The following is an 18,126-nucleotide window of genomic DNA, read 5'->3' on the forward strand; positions in this document are numbered from 1 at the left end:
CTTCATCCATACGTTTTCTTCAGGCATATAAGGAATGTTCAGTTTTCCATCGCTACATATTTATCAGACATAATGTAAAAGTGATGGAAAGTCACCTTTTCCCTTTAATGTCAATGACATCTTAATATAAAGCTGATGGCATCAAATATCAAGTGTAAAGATCAATCAACTTTTCCTGCTTAGAAACAGTAGCTGCACGTAAGCTGTACACTTGAGTGCTATGCTAAGTTTAGATATTTTACAACTAGAGCAAGAAACTGAGATAGGAAAATCCATTTTTGTTCATTTACTATAGGTTCTGAAGTCCCAAGAAACGGTGGTAGTTCTTGTCACCATAGTGCCATTATGTTGTATAATATTCTTATTAATGGTTCTGTATATTTATTTTACGTTTAACATTTTTGTAGAGACAATTTCCAGTGCATGTTTTATTTACATAAAATTTTAATTTTAATGCATGTATTAAATGCATTAATACATAAGTGTAATAGAAGCAAAGTAAATCTTTCTCAATGTATGTTTCCAACAGAATTACAAATGAAAATACATGCAATGTACTAAAAACTAATTCTGTGAAAAATATTGGATACACTGCAACATCTGTAAGTTTCTGTTTTCAAAAACAGTGTGAAAGGCAAGAAAAAAAATCTGGATTTAAAGTAGTTAATTTTAATTTGTGAAACATTGCTTATTTTTATCTTGTTCATAATTCGCTACCATTTTGCTCCTCTGATTTTTTTCATGCATGCAGTACTTGTTGTCATCTCTGCTTTTTCCCTGAAGAATGTGTGTATGGTGTAACTGTGATGTCCCTCAGCACCTTTCCAAACACAATGTCAAGAAATGTATGTAACTATGTGTGTCTTTCATCTGTTGTTCAAAGTTCATTTTTGTTCATGCAACTTCTGTCTTCATTTTTTGTAATAAAGAAAACTGACTTAAAGCAATTCTATCTGTATTTTCTTTATTGCTGATAAATGCTCTTTTTTTCTTGTACTATCTACATGATGTATTTTGTATCTGAAGAGATTTTTTAGCATTGTATCTATTTTTTTTACAGTGTTTTATCCAATAGTGAATATTAAAAAAAAAAAACCAAACCAAAACCAAAAATAAAAACAAAACACACAAACCACCCCCCCACCACAAACATCAAAGTCAATAAAATTAGAATTCCTGAATTTTAAGTTTGGTTCATATTAGGTGGCTGCCATGCTACTGCACTAATGGAGCAAGTATGTGCAATTTCTGTATAAATATGCAGCCTGAGCTTGATCCGTTGTGATTTAATCTGCCTGACGGAAGTTGTATCCCCAAAGGCAGATGTTTTAATACTGGGAAAAGCTATACCCTACCAAGCAGGACTCTGGTGGAAGTTGCAGTTGTAGCAGTCTAACATTTTCAAGTAAAAACATGCACCATACACTGGCAGCACTTCTAATATTAAACTGCTCTTTTTGTAGCTAATGCTATAAAATAATTATATATTTAAAATGTTTCCAAGTATTACTTCTCAAAACTTTTGTGTTTAAATTTACATGTCTTAAAGAAAGTGCAGTCAAACCTGAAATACTTTCTCAATTTAAATACAATCCCAAGATAGTTTGACTCTTTTTCAGATCTGCTGGCTTCAGTACTCTGCTTAGAGCTGTCATCCACTATAAAGATGCAAAAATTTCTCATGTCTCTGTGGTATGTGCACAGCATGATTTTGAATTCTCCTAAATGAAGCAATTAAAATAATTTATCCTTTTATGCAATAGTAGTACTGAAACCACACATAAGTGTATGTTCTCAATACTCACATCAATCTTAATTAATCTGCAGAGGTTCTTAGAAACTCCTCCAAGAGACATGTTCAGTAAATGTGCTGTCAGTTTGAGTGGAGGAAACCAGGACAAAGAAACTTGTTTCCCCAAGTCTATTGAAAACCTGGGTACAGTGCTGATGCTATGAATGCCACAGTGCAGCCTTTCCCTCTCAAGGCACAGGAGGACTGGGGTGTCTCTGCCTGCATTTTTCTGGGGCTTCCCATAGAAGGAAGCAATGCTAAAAAAATACCCTTTACTATGGTGTCTGAGTAAATACATGAAAAAAGAGGCTGTAGCTGTAACCTGATAACTCTTTAGTTGTATTAGAAATGCTACTAAAGTCTGCTTAGGGATAGTTTGATTATGCAAGGAATCTTTTTAAAAAAACTTTGCTTAAAAAAATAGTAAATAACAACTCCAGAGAACATTTTCACAACACAGCATGCTTTATCTAGTAAAGAAAGCTTTTTTTTCTTTCCTTCCCCTTGTTATCCCTCAATGGCCACAGACAAGACACTGTTGCCAGAAACACTCAAGCTGCTATTTACATTACATTTCTTTTCTTTAGCTATTGCATGTATGTCTATTGAGACACCCTCCTATGAAAAATGTTGTATAGGGCCATTAGAGTAAATAAGAACTCAAGGCCTAATTACTCAGTATCCTGAGAGGGTCATAATACAAGACATTTTCCTGTAAAATTTAAAGGAAAAAATCCATTTCAGAAAACTTGTTGGCAAGACAATCTCAGCCATAATGAAGAAAAACTCCTTCACTTAGATAAACATCAGAAAAGTACGTTTTAGACACGCTTATTTCAGTAGCTAAATCTGTATAACTGTTAGTCCCGATGGCACCACAGGCTCCCCTGACTCACTCTGGCTCAGATTTCATCTGAGATGGGAGACAATGAAGATCTGTCACTTACAAGTAGAAGAAAGTTAGAGGAAGCCAGTAGTACTGTCCCCTTATTTTTCAAAATTGAGTGTCACACATTACTCAGTCATGCAGCGCAGAGCACACATCCATGTGTTTGTCCACTGCCCTTCAGCAGTATCTGTCCTAACAGAGAGTTATAGGAAAAATCACTGAGGAAGAAAAAGCATTACAATTAATATCGATTATAGCTTTGTTAGCATCTTTTTATATTAAGGAATGGGATAGAAAAGAACGCTCCTTACTGTCACATTCCCTTTCGCATCAAACAGTCCCCCATTATATGTTGCATAGAATCCTAATGATTTCTTGCAAGTTGATTGTGCAAATGTAGTGATTTGTTTGTTTCATTTGAAGGAAGACATGATGCTTCCGGGCACTTACCTGACTCACAAGCCAAGTTTTATTGATGTAAATTGCTAAAAACAGGTCATGCAGTTCTGGATGTGGCAGCCAAAGTATTGGAGCTTCTTTGGGTAGGGAGGAGGGATCATTGGTTCCTCACTTCTTTTTCCCTGCCATGATTTTTATGTCAGTAAAGAAGAGGAGTTCAGCAATGGCAAGCTCTTGTGCAAAGCAAAGATAAAGTTTCTCTTCTAATTTCTGTAAAAACGCTGAGTATGTGCTACCTTAACATGCTACTCAAAACAGAGTTCCTTCTTCATTTGACAGGTGTCCCACAGTCCTTGCATCCTCATCAGTCACAGCAAAGAAGCTGGAGCATACAACAGCTCTTTTAAACCCCTCTTGGACATTTCCTGTTGGAAAATGAGAGAGGAAGATACTTTAGCATGCAGTGGCAAAGTTGTGCAAGTCCCACAATTTAGATGCATCCATTTTCCATGAAGGAAATGCAAAGCATTTAAGGACAGTGAAATACAGATATCAGATATAATGAAAAACCATCCTTTGGTTATTCACAATACCCTGCCTGTGACACTCAGCTTAAAGTATTCTATACACATTTCATATATTTTTGTATCTGTGATGGCCTTGTGCTGTAGTTATATGTTTCTTGTCTGGAATTCTGTAATACTTCTAGTAAATTCTTTTGGATTTGCCTTTGTAGTTTTGCTCATGATATGCTTATTTTTCAGATATGAATATGTTTGGGTTTTTTCCTCTCTCCAGATCTTAAGCTTGGTAGAACTTGTTCTAGCAATGGTCATGGCCTGCAACTGTTTTACTGTTAACTGGTAAAAATCTCATACAGCTGTTTAATTTTTTGGTACTGCGTTATGATTTATTTGGTGCTCATCAGTGGATACAAAATTTTAAGACCTATATTTTCTGTCTTTTTAGAGGTATTGTATATGTATATGCATTTTGTAAGCCTTTGAGTCTAGGAAAAGTTCCAGATCAGATATAAAATCAAAGACAATATTCAGAGGCAGTGCAGAAATAACCATCATGGTTGGGCACACTTTTAAGGGTCAATACAAAAGTGCAGTTCAACATGGTAAACAAGAATGGTTTTTTTCCTGCCATGACCCAGTGCAGTATTTTCAATTTCACCCTCTAGTTCATAATTTTCACTTTTTTACTTTAGCTCGAGAGCAGTTTACTTTATCTTCTGACTGACTTGAAAGAAAGGAGAAATATGTATCATAACTCTGTGCCATGCATATGTAGCAGCCAGGTGTTACCCTATAAGCTAGGAAAGTATTTTATAGCATTGCTTTTTTTCCTTAAAAACTCAAAGCTACTGTAAAAGGTAGCTTTGGATATTTATCTATCTTTCATCTTAACTTCAATCCATGCCTGCTAAGGAGGAGGGAAGGGAATAATGCACAGGAAGGTGATAACTTGCTTTTTTGTCCCAACAAAACTTAATATCACTGAAGGTCTGAAAGGGACATCTGGACATCACCTTATCCAACCCCCCAGCTCACGTAGAGTGCTTGTCATAAAGCTTGCAATTACTATTTTATTGCACCAGTAATTGAATATATGTGATGTGATTCTGTAAGAGCACAGAGAAATTCTGTCACCTCAAAGGACATACGTTCATGTAACATCAGTCCGAATATATCAATGTTGCATGTTTGGTTCCTGTGCAGAAACAAAAGCTTTAGTTTGCCATGTATAAAGTGTACCTGTACAATAGCACAGGTTGCCCAGGGAAGCTCTGGATGCCCTGTCCCTGGAAGTGTTCAAGGTCAGGTTGGATGGGGCTCTGAGCAACCTGGTCTAGTGGAAGGTGTCCCTGCCCATGGCAGGGGATTTGGGACTAGATGAGCTTTAAGGTCCCTTCCAACCCAAACCATTCTCTGTTTCTGTATACATGCATAGATGGTGATTCTCCCTTTTGATCTGCTTCCCTTAGAGGATCTGGTGCAGAGCCCTTAAAGGAATTTAGTCTGAACTTATATTTGAGAGTCCAGAAAATTTCTCTTTTCATTTAATTCTTTGCACTGGAAAATTCTGGTTTACTTCCCAAAGCTCTTCATTCCTCTTTCTTATCAAATAATGATTTCTCCAAAGATGTTCAATTATCTTATTAGAAACTGTTAGAAACATAACTTATTCAATAAGAGAGAACTTGAAAATTGCCAAAACTTTCAATGACATTTGTAGAAACTTGCTTCGGGCTTTTTCTTAGTTAATTTTTTTCATTTCTGAAAGTTTTTTAATCTTATTTCCGTAAGTATTCATTGATGAGCACTTATTTGAAGAAGCGGATGAAAAAAGTGTCTTTCAAGTTGTCAGTTTCCTTCATCATCGTGGCAAGGTATTACATTATTTATGCCACATTCTGTATAACAAAACCATATCATTTTAAATTTAGCATATTTTTGACAAATTCTAATTAAAACTCATTCAGAACTATAGAATTTACAATTTCCTTTTTTTTTTTTTAATCAAGCAGTTTTAAATGGCCCTCTGTAGTTAGATGACTAAGGTATACAATAAACATTTTCAAAAAATTTCTAATTCTCTCACATTAACATTGAATTTTTATGATTTAAAACAAGTTTGTTTTCAACTAGGAAAATAAAAAGGTGTATAATGCATAAATACTTCGTTATTTTGAGCACAAAGTAGAACTACTGTTTTGAGTCTGTTTGGTACATACCAGGAAACTAAAAACCCCAAATATTTAAAATAGCTTCTGTAATATAACAATAAAAATAACAATAGTAATAATAATAATAATATTTAATGCAACAATTTTTTGATAGTAAATTGCTTTTCAAAGTTTGTGGGAAGGCTGTTTGTACTATGACATTAATATTTCATCCAGTCACAGAATTAGAACTTTTTTTAATGTCATAACATATAAAGAAAAAAATTCCCATTGTTTTGGAATTATATATATTAGTATATGTTTTTTGAAACCAGTCAGGAGAGGTCTTAATCTGCTTTAATAGTAGTTGGGATTAGTTTTACAACTGACTTTTGTGGAAGCAGATAGGCAAGTACAAAATCAAAGTAATCTAAGAAAGAAAAGAATTAAGCCACAGATGAACTTGTAAAAAATAATTTTATATGTTTTCATTAAGATTAAAGATAAACCATAACACAGATTTAAAACACAAGGCAGCCCAGTTTCTACCTGCTTTCAGAAGTACATAAGATCCTCAGGCAGATGAGAAGGCTGATTGCCACCATGCTCCTCACCCCACCACTGGATTTGGCCATGCTCCTGTCAGTTTTTGGGGTGTGGGAGATAAAGGAGAGAAACATTGGAAAAGTGTTGACAATTTTAGGAAATCAGACTTATGAAACAGAAACCTGCAGAAACAAAAGGGTTTCAAGTAGGAAAAATATGACTTGGGACGGGCAGAGCTGTAGTAAGGATGGGGAATGCTGAATGTAAAGGAAATCATCAACCTGAAGAGATGAAGAAATATGCAACAGTCAAATACTTATGTCTCAGATGTCTCACCCACACCAAGAAGATTAAAACTGAAAAACAGGTTCTCCTCTGTAACTATGGCAAATATTATACAGAGGAGCAATATTGTGACTGTAAACATTTCCTTCACCTGCAGGTGAAAGTACTGTGTAGACATGTCTGTCACTGAATCACTTAGAATGGGAACCTTGCCACTTCACAATGTTCCAAGGACACTGAAAGTGCTGTTCACAGCAGTGAAAAATGTATTTCTTCGTAGTAAAGACTTCTAACAGTGCATTAAGAAAAAAGTCCTAAAACTAAACCTGAGAAAAAACCCTGAATTGCTTTTAAAATATGGATTAAATTACCCTAATTTTTCTCCTTCACATTCTGTTTGGTGGTTGAGAAGGTACAGAGATTCACTGTACTAAGTCTCTAAAACTGACTATAGAATTTACTGGTATTATATCAGTTGAAATATATGAGCGTTTTAACAAACAGGAATTAAATATCTACTTACATCTTCCTGACAGTTCAGACTGGTAAACAAAAAATCCCTGAAGGTTACGAAGGAAGTCACCAAATAGGTGGGTGGATATAGGAATAAAGAAAGTTTTGGAAGACGTATCAGAAATTATAATATTTAAGTAGGAAATGTTTAAAAAAGGAAATTAATTTAAAACATCAACTGCCAACATTGCTGATGGGGCAATGCATAAATGATACATCATTTCATTGCTGCACCACTGCTTTTATAATTTATGTAGTGATTTTTAAGTCTTTCTGAACAAAGGAAAATAACTTTGAAATAATGTCTGTTTTTCTGCTTATCCAACCATGTAAATATATACATTGAATTCTAGCTTGTTGCATAATAACATTTTGAAGAACATTTCTATCAACCCATAACAACAGACGACCCATACAATAGACAATGAAATCGATTGCTTAAGAAGTAAAATGTTCCCCTTCTTTTCAAAAAAGTTTTTACTTTTCCATTTTAGAGTTCTGAACAAAGACTAGACTAAGAATATATATTTATTGATTTAGAAAACCTTTCAAATTATATTTGAAATGGTAAAGATATCATTAAAATTAGTTAAGCAGAAATATGAAAGCTTAAATGGTATGCTTAATTTGAAAACAATCTGTAGTGTTTATGGGGGGTCGGAAGAGAAAGAAGAGGAAGATGATATCCGTAACCCAATTAAAATATTTATATTATCTTACATTATGTAATGGTTCGGTGTTTGTTACAACAGGATTCAAGCAATCTCCGGTCAGAATAATCTCACTCTTACTTTGGCAACAGGCAGAGCTGCAGATGGAAATGTCCCAGTGAGTGATGCTGACTCAGGCATCACTCCAGGGCATGGGAGTGCCAGGGAAGCAATGCTGATGTGCAACACCCATGGGCAAACACGCCCAGTTCCACTCCCTGGGGTTTGCTCAGCCCAGTCTCACACAAGGCAATTGTCACTGGCCAATTTCTGAGCTAGTTTGGCATCTTCTTGAATTAGCTGGATGCATGGGCCTTTACTGAGATGGCTTTATTCCCCTAGTTCTTGATCAGATACAAGTCCTCTCCTGTATTAGCATCATCTGAGTTCACGGACTCCTGGGAATCACACTGTCCAAAAGGGTTTGTAGCATTGCTGTCATGGGAATATCAACCAAGGCAAAACATTAAAATATTTTTCCCAAGATTTGTAATGAAGTAAAATTCGCTAAACATCAGCTTTCATAATTCAAACACAGAAGGCAAAATCAGGTGTGGAATAGGTTTATTTTGAAGTGTATGATTGCATTTTCAGGTACCAGACTAAACAAGATGAGGTCCTAATCCTATAATCATTTGATGTTACGCATATTTTCCCTCATATTAAATTGCTTAAGAAGTAAAATGTTCCCCTTCTTTCCAAAAAAGTTTTTACTTCTCCATTTTAGAGTTCTAGACGTATTAAATCATTTAAGACTAAGTGTGTGCAACTGTTTGCAGATTAAACAGATTGAATTGTTTTTCACTCTAATTCAGAAAATTACAAGAATAAATACTGTTTTCGCAGTCTCTTAAACCTTTCAGTAGTTCTGCTTAGCATCACTACTAATTAGTTGTATTTGAAATGTAGAAAATGACAACTTACATCAATGTTCATGTTGAACATTTTAAATGTTTTCCTTATGCTGCTTATTGATACTCTTAGTCATGGAATGTTAAAATGTGATATTATTTTTATTAAATAATGCCATTTGTGTTATGTGGACTTACTAGAATTTTGGCAATGGGAAAATATTATGTATTTTTTTATTATTATTATTTTAATGAGGTACTATATATGCTTAATCATCAAGACTGGTTATTTCCAGTAATTTCTGAATGGTTCATTCCTAAACATTCTTTAGTCTCCTGACCAACGTCTTAGAAAATGCTATTTTAGGATTAATGTTATTAATAAGTGTTAATTTTCTTTCCTTCAAGACACTCTTTTTAATGGTCTTGGACTTGGTGCTGTCATTGGCCTGGGAGTGGCAGCCCTTTTGTTAATCCTGGTTGTGACTGATGTTAGCTGCTTCTTTGTACGACAATGTGGACTGCTCATGTGCATCACCAGGAGGATCTGCGGGAAAAAGAGTGGTTCAAGTGGAAAAAGTAAAGAACTGGAAGAAGGAAAAGCTGCTTACTTGTGAGTATTAATCACCTGTGTTGGAAAAATCCTTAAAAGAAAAAGTTGGCTGTCCAACTTACATTAACTTTATGGCCATTTTGTGGTGTTGCAAAGGGAATTAATAAAATGCTTCTACTACTTGAAAAAGTGTTGCTCTGAAGTGTGTAGGTTGTTTATTGCCTTTAAAAGAAAAGTTGAGACACAAAAAAGGAATGCACTGTAGCTCAGTTTAGGATGACCTCTTTGTCCAGCTTGATGCAAAGGAAATCAATTGTAATTCAGAAATAGTTACAGACACATATTTGGTTCATGAGAAACAGGTAAGAGGTCATTGTAAATCCATTTCTGCAAATCCCTCTTTGAGCTGCTAACACCCAAAAACTCAGCCTATGGTTGTGACAGTACCAGTAAATCTAGGAGTGAAGGACACAGTGTTATAGAAAATCTGTGAGAGAGTTTTCCTTCTCAGGTATAGCACTTGATGGGAAATCTTGATTCTTGTCTGTAGACATGAGGAATGAAAGGTCTTGTTGATTTTTTTTTTTTTTTAATAGGAGTGCTGAGTTGGATTGTGGGTGAAACGGTGGTGAGTGTGATTGTTCTTCATAGCAACAGTCAATGATTGCTAAACATGAGTGGGAAATAAACAATACTGATTCTCACAAAGATATTCTGTAGTGGCTACTCCATCACACAAATGTGAATGAGCTGATCATTGATGTGAAAATATGGTCTCTTAAATTATTAGAGTGGATAGTGAGATCTCTGGCAAAACAGTTCAAGTACTGATTACATAAAATAATCACACTTTAGAGACCTAACATTTACTGAGTTTTCAGTAGGTAAACTGGAGAAAAGATTACTTATGATCTTTCATTTTAAACAGTTCCATTTTTTTTACTAGAAAAAAGGCATAATTTCCTCATCCTGTTCATATGGTAGCCAACTTACACATACATTGTAATATTTGTGAGAATGCTGTCTGTGTGTGGTTTAAATAACATTTACTGGCCCAATTCCTATGCGCCTCTCCCAACAGGCAGGCCTTACAGTTCATTGTTCTGCAGCTTCCTAGATCCCATCCATCTTCAGATGGATGTAGAGCACACTAAATCTTGCAGCCCTCATTATTCATAGCTGAGCAGGTGTCTCCATTGCCAGTAGTTGCAGTGTAAGTGTCTCTTGGGGGTTTAACTCTGGCTATTTGGTTTCAGGCTGTGTCTTATGTAACTTGACTACATGGGTTGGGCTGGGTTCTTCTAAAAGAGGTTCCCTTTCAGAAACAGCTCCACAGAACAAAACCAGTTGTGAGAGAACACAGAGAATTTATATCAAGTACTGCTTCTAAATAGAAGTAATGCCATAAAATAGCTGTTTCCTAATTCTCCACACCTGACAGTGAGAGAAAGACTAGCAGTATTTTTTCCATCGTGTGAAGCCAGCCTGTCCGGATCAATAGAATCAATATGTGAAACTTCTGACTCTGACTCAGCTGTCCTTTCCTATTGAGCACAGCACTTCAGTTTATGCTTTAAGTTTCCTGTTCAAGGAGTGGCCAACTATAAATTGGTGTACAGACCCTCCTGAATGGGAAGACCTTAGGGAGATAAAGTTGCAAATGTCACTTGACAGCAATTTATACCTTGTTATCAACATCTTATAACCAAACGCCATTCCATGCTGTCCCAAAAAAGCATTGAGCTGGTCTCTTCATATTAATTCTTCTACTGCACTTCTTTGCAAGAACAACTATGTTATTTAATCATTTTTCTTTCCTTGTCAGAGTGGTCTTCAGTCAGTCAGACCTTAAAATATTTGGGGCAGTTCTTATTTTAGCCTGTTCTCTGCATTAATAAACTGTCAGACTAAACTTCTAGGACAGACTTGAAGAGTCAAATTTAAATTTATATCATGTTAACTGATATTCCCAAAAATACACTGACATTTCCCAGTTTTAAATATTTCAGTTTGCATTCTGGATTTTTGGGTGGTTTATGATATGGTTCTTGGTTACATTTTGATTGTAAGATATAAATGCATATATTAAATAATGATGTTTTATATGTAATGAATGCTGATGATACAATGCATATAACATACACACAGACACCCATGACATGATGGATTTCCTACAAATCACTTTCCCTTCTTTAGAATTTGAAATGTTACACAGTTTGTACCTTATACATGTAAATATGCATGAATGCTGGTCACAAATAACATCTTTTTCAAGCTTTTTGTCATGCAATACTGTTTGTAAGACTGTAGATGTATCAACAAACTAAGCAGAACTTACCAACCCATCCACCAGTCCAACTTAGATCCCTAATCTTTTTGCAGATAGGAGGTAGCTATGAAAGTTAAGTGCATCACTTACCAAAATGAGCTTTGTATCCATTTGTGTATCTTAAATGTCACTTGCAGAGATAAATAAGCACATGCAGCTTGGGGCTTTTTTAATAGACAGAAGTCTTTTAGACTTCTGCCCATTAATTCTCCTCCACACAATTTCTATGTGGGTGACATTCTTATTAACCTATAGAGACTTTCATTAAGGATACCTATCAGAGGACAGTAGAGTTTTCCTGATACTTCCTATTGCAAAAGCCTGTTTTATCCATTATCTTGAAGAAACAATATGAAAATGTGAGATATGAATTAGAGAAGAATTTATCCAGGTCTTTGATGTGGCCCATAGCAGTCTGATGGCTTCCTACAACATCCCAGTTCAGAAAAAAAATCTGTTAAATATAAAAGTGATTGTTTATCTGTAACTCAGTTACCCTTTGTTTGTAAACGCAGCTGATGCAGTTCCAGGATATAGGAATAAAATATTTGTATCAAAAGAGTTTTTCTTTATGGAAATACATACATATATCTTGGGTATCCTCTGATCTGCCTTTTGAGAGTAAAACTGTAGGCAAGTTAATTCATACTTTTAGTAACTATTGCTAATTAGTATGTATTGCTAATACTTCTGTATTATTTCCATATCATGTCCCCATTCCTGAGAGCAGCCCTGCAGAGAAGAACTTGGTTCATGAAAAGCTGGACATGAGCCAACGAGTGCTCATATCCCAGAAAGCCAAAGGTGTCCCAGGTTACATCAAAAGCAGCATTACCAGAAGCTCAGGAGAGGAGATTCTGCCCCTCTACTACAGTGAGACCTCACCTGGAGTGCTGCATCCAGCTCAGCAGTCCTTGGTAAAGACATGGACTTGTTGGAGCGAGTCCAGAGGAGGACACAAAGATGATCAGAGGGATGGAGCACCTCTCTGTGAGGTCAGGCTTAGATAATTTGGGCTGCTTAGCCTGGAGAAGCAAAGGCTCTAGGGAGACTTTTCTGCATCCTTTGGAAAGGGAGTTTAGGAAAAAGATGGGGACAGACTTTTTACAAAGACAACGAGTGATGGTTTTGAACTGAAAGAGGGTAGATTTAGACTGGACATGAGGAAAATCTATTTTACAGTGACAATGGTGAAACACTGGAACAGGTTGCCCAGAGGGGTAGTAGACGTCCCATTACTGGGAACACTCAAGGTCAGGTTGAATGAAGCTCTGATAAACCTGATTTTCTTGAAGATGTCCCTGCTAATTGCAGGGGCATTGAACTACACGACCTATAAAGGTCCCTTCCAACCAAAATTATTCTATGATTCTGTGGTTACTAACAAAATCATAATGACAATACTCACTGCTCCATCTCCCTTATAATTCATTGTCTAATTAGCACAACGTTTATTCATTTACTTACTTGTGAGAGACTAGCAGTTGTTCCTAAAATGGGGGAAATATGACATAGGAACAGTTTTTTCTACCTGTAAAAGCAGAAGGGTTTCGCATTTTACCACACAAGGGCTTTTTTCCTGAATGGCAGCTGGGGTTGTCACAATCTCAGGAGATTAAAGCACACTTTTGTGGTGTATATATTCACATTATGGCTCTTTAACACTGCCAGAAAACTTCAAGTATAACTAGGCATCAAGTCCTATTGTTATTATACTAGGTTAGGGAAGTTTACATCTATCCCCATGAAGAAGCTGTCGTCTTATTATTAGTCATAAACAAAATGCTCTTTTGAGATGCTAATTCATCATGTTTACAGAGTTAGGGAAGTAACCATGGATACAGGATGCTTTGAAGACTTCAAGGAATTGGGAACACGCTGTTAAATGTGTCTTGGTGGTGTTAGTCACTGATAATTAGTTCTGCCTTTTCTTTGCCAACTTTTGAGAGAAGGGATCTTAGTAATTCGTTATGTGTAATATATGTAGTTAATGTGATGATAAGAGACTAAACCTCTTTTATAATTTTTAGGAAAGATGGATCAAAAGAGCCGATAGTGGAAATGAGAACAGAGGATGAAAGAATTACCAACCATGAAGATGGGAGTCCAGTAAATGAGCCAAATGAGACAACTCCCCTCACAGAACCGGAGTAAGTAGCCTGATACTCTCTGGCGTTTCACAGAAGCTGCTCTTGGCTATGTGGACAGACTGGACTTCCCACACTCTGAGGGGAGATACACAGCATCACCAGAGTGGTCTGCTGTGGCAGTGCAGTGTGTGAGTGTAGGGTTGGTTTGATTGGTTTGGTTTTTACAATAATCAATCTAAATTGTGGTACTTCGCGTACACTGGCTGAGCACAGCAGTACAAGGATTTTTTCATTTGGTTGCCCCTGATCTTTACCACCTACCCAGCAATTATTAATTACTCTCTGGAGACAATCTCCTAATTTCAGGAATTACCTTAGATTGAGTATCGCACTCATCCTCACACATGTCCTGAAGATGGGGCACAAGGATCCTGTGCTTCAGAAACCCAGCTTCTCACTGGAGTGGCCTCTTCCTGCTTTCATACATTTAACTGAGAGCATAGCTCAGTATTAAGTCCACATAGTGTAATTGGATTAATCATGCTGAAGGGCAGCCTCTGCTCTGTTTCCTCATGCCCACTTCCTGTCCCTGCAACCTTGTCTCAGTACAGAAAGCACCGCAGTTCTCAGCTATGCTCACAGACTCTGGCTGCCTTCTGAATAATGGAACCAGCCTTGTGCCCAGGGATGAAATTACTAAAGAAACCTCTAAGTTTTCTTTACTTTGAGCCCAGAACCTTTCATGTATTGTGAAAATCTACCTCATGACATCCTCAAGCTGTTAAGTCTATGAAGACGATTATGTAGTAAATATAGAAATTCACCTGTTGATAATTTGATTAAATCATAGTTGCTCTTTAAAAGGAGAGGGTGTTTTTATGAAACAGTCTTTTTCTTTCCTGAAAATACGAAGAAATTTCCTTTTTTGCCATTATGTAAAACTGTAAAAGCTAGAACCTTTAATTAAAAGAAAGATTTGCTAGTGGCTGCCATTGATATTTGTAGTAAATAGGGAGCATGTTAAGTAGATGCACATAAAGTTTTATAGTTCTTTGAAGAAGCTGTGGACAAAGAGTTTGAACCTGTGTTAATTAAATAATTATGGAATCTGTTGAGTGACTACTGATATGTTTGCTCTTCATATTAGAATTTATAATCAGGGGCACAGTGCAGAGCCCACAGTTATCTAAAGAGTCAGGGGAATGTAGTTGTAAATATTGTACAAGTCCTGCAAGCCTTGGATATTTTAGTGGGTAAAGCACCAGGTCCATGTTTGTTCAAGATTTAAGACTATTTGTAGCACTGGATCTTGCAAATGAGATGCATCTAGCAGGGAACATGGTACCAGGAAAGATCCAGTTCACTTCTTTCTGCTTGTCACAATCATTAGAACAGCTGACAGGAGTGAAATATGAGGAAGTTAAAATAAAAAATATATTATTGTCTTAGGGGAGGGGAAAGAATCAGTCCCCACTGTCATGAGAGAAAAAAAGAAAACCACCAGCAAAAAAACCCCAAAAAGCTAATTCATAGGAACAGCTGGTAAGGATTTGATGGGCATTATGTCCTTGGAAAAATAGGACTGCTAAGAGATATTAATAATGATGACAGTTTCCTTCTTGGTAATTTCTTCTCTCACAACCATAAAAGGCAGCAGCAGTCCAAGGCACAGCTGTACAGAAGACAGCTAAAGATTTGGGACAGTGTCACTTGGAAAACTAAAGATGAAAAGAGTTGGTGCAATCAGGACACCTGAAGGCCCACTGGTACCAGGGGAATATGGAAAGACCTTTGACTCAGACACAGGTCATAGCCAAGGAAACAGAGAAGCAATATTAAGTATGAGTGAGATGCACAAAGGGAAGATGCAGTAGAGTAGAAGTCAGTCTCTCAGTAGAAATAACACAAAAATATATTGTCAACAACAGCCAGAAAGGCACATGCTGGGCAGGGTGAGAATGACCAGCAGGGATCTTGGAGGGAAGAACTTAGCTTGCAGGAAAGAAAAGTTTCAAGGACATTTCAGGAAGGCAATGAAACAAGGTGGGATTCATGATGACTAATTCTGGCTGTCTTAAAGGTATACAAGATAAGCCTTGAGGTTAAATTAGATGAAATATTTTTAATAATTAATTGAATTATTTTGAATAATAGCAAATTACACTCAGAACTTCAAATGCAATTTAAGAAGTTGTGGGAACTAATTAGTGAAGAGATTACTTCCTCTTACAACAATATGCTTTATTATATTGCTCAGTATATTATTTGGCAAGCTATTTTTTACCTTATATCAGATGATCCTTGTCAAAGACATGTTTGGAATCCATGTGTGACAGATTAGCTCAAAGCACTTCTACCTGCAAATCAACAAGTTTTAATCATGCTGGCAGGAAATCAATTTAAGCTGTGCATATCATATTACACTTTTGTAATTAAAATACCACATGCAGTGTGGTACTGTAATTATGATCCTAGTCTGACATTAATGTGTTTCTAGTATTGGTTAAGTTTTTCTTACTATTAATGCAGTTGGGTGAATTCCAGTATCAAAAAGGCTAGGAGTCATTTTCCTATAACATAAGAAAGTAAATATTTTAGTTAAAGTTTTGTATGGGTAACATCAGCAGACTGTTGATGTTAGGCCACATGCCATGCTAGAGGAAGTCAGTATTATTAATGATTGATAGGAGCCAATATTATTAATGATTGATAGCAGCCAATATGTGATTAAAGCGAAAGAACTTTTTGTTGGGTTTTTGTTGGATTTTTTAAAAAAACTTTCTGTTATAAAATGAATAAACATTTGAAATTATTAGTCTGCCCAGCTAAAATATGAAAAATTCTTTCTTATAGATGTAGCTAAAGAAAAGTTTGGCATAGAAAAATTGGTATAATTAGAACACCTAAACTTGAATTAGTTAATTGAGAGAGGAAAATGATTGAATCTATTAATAGAGCTTAAATATGTATTTAAAGCAAATGGAAACAAAAAATACAAAATAACAAAAAAAGTTGTCATAGTGAAAAAGAATAGTCTAGTGATAACTGCACTCATAACTCACACCCTATTAAAAAAAAAATAAAACCACAAGTTTTTAAATACAATAAGGTTCAAGAACAGTGCATGGACTTTGTGATGAGGAAAGTTTTGATGAGTAAAACTTTTTACTTGCGTGTAGCTTTTGTTGAGTTGTTTTTCCTTGCTTGCATGCAAAGCAAGGCTAATTTTATCTCACTGTTTACGTGAACATGGATTTCAATTATGTCCAGTATACTTCAAGAGGGTTCAAGTAAATCTTCCTATTTCAAATATTTTGTAACATGGTCTTAATCCACTTAAACCAATTTCTTTAAATTTCCACACAGTATATTCTCAATTCCTGAGTTTTGACTTTGACTAAGTATTTCCTTCTTTCCAGCACCATCTTTTGAAAAATTACTCTGCTTTTCTTAAAACTAAATTACATTAGGTAATTTTTTTTTAGTACTTGTTTAAGTACTTTGCCTAATCAGATCTTTGACACACATGCCTGCTTACCTAAAATGCATGTCATGGGCTACTCCTCCTCTGCCCCAGTGTTTTACCTTCTGTTAAAAATAGATTTGTGTTGATTCTGTCGTTTCCATTCTTTCAGGCATCTTGCTGTGGGCTGAAATCTGTTTCCTTTGGGTGTGCTATGAGAAACAGACAATTAGTAGAGACCTCCCTCTGTGCTCAGAGCCAGACATCTGATAATATATCCCATGTATTTTACTGTAGTAGAATAAGTTAGTCTTTGATTTCTCTCAGGTACAGGCTGTGCTCATTGTTTAACCACTGGATAAACAGCATCTTTCTTAGTTCATTTCAGACAAATTTCATAAGATGGGGAAATTGGGTACTGTTTTGTCTTATTTGCTGTTATTAAACACTGTCTTGTAATAAGACATTCCTAAGAGATTCCTCAGATAGGTTTTGAGCACTGTATTGCTCTTTGGGACATCAAAGCAATCAAAGCGGAAATTTATTGAAACATTTAACAGTTATTATGAATAAAAAAGGCATATGCATACTATTCTCTAGTTAAAAACCAGAAAGCAAACCCAAACTGGAATCACGATTAAGAGCTATTATGCCCAGGAGACATTATTACAGGAACATCTCAGTAAACCATACATCTTTTTGACAGCTATATTTTTTGACAGCTAATTACTGGCAGTAGGGAATCAATGATTTTCAAGACCTTTTTCAATGAGATCACATTCAAGAGGGTGGGGACTCTTTTACCAAATCTCTGGAGTTTTCACAAAGTCTTAGAAGAGCTGTAAGTTATTAATGAAACTACATTGTGTGATCCATGAAAACTAAATTGTAGAACTTTTTAAATAATAACTTCCATTACCTCCTTGCACTATAAGAGGTTCTTTACCTATGTCTTGGCATAATCTCCAATAATAGCTGTGTTCTTTTGTATACAATTGAATTTACATTTAGAAAAGACATAAAGAGTTTAAT

The 18,126-nt window shown here is 35.8% G+C and overlaps 1 protein-coding gene across 1 annotated transcript in view; it reads left to right on the forward strand.

Moving 5' to 3' along the window:
* NCAM2 (neural cell adhesion molecule 2) overlaps positions 1-18,126 on the forward strand; it is a 289,433-nt gene that overhangs the window by 264,723 nt on the left and 6,584 nt on the right. Inside the window, exons 16-17 of the mRNA XM_048293643.1 lie at positions 9,068-9,272; positions 13,572-13,691. Coding sequence (XP_048149600.1) covers positions 9,068-9,272; positions 13,572-13,691 — 325 coding nt within the window. The remainder of the gene's footprint in view (positions 1-9,067; positions 9,273-13,571; positions 13,692-18,126) is intronic.

This window comes from Corvus hawaiiensis, chromosome 2, assembly GCF_020740725.1.
Source record: "Corvus hawaiiensis isolate bCorHaw1 chromosome 2, bCorHaw1.pri.cur, whole genome shotgun sequence".
NCBI classification, from domain to species: Eukaryota; Metazoa; Chordata; class Aves; order Passeriformes; family Corvidae; genus Corvus; species Corvus hawaiiensis.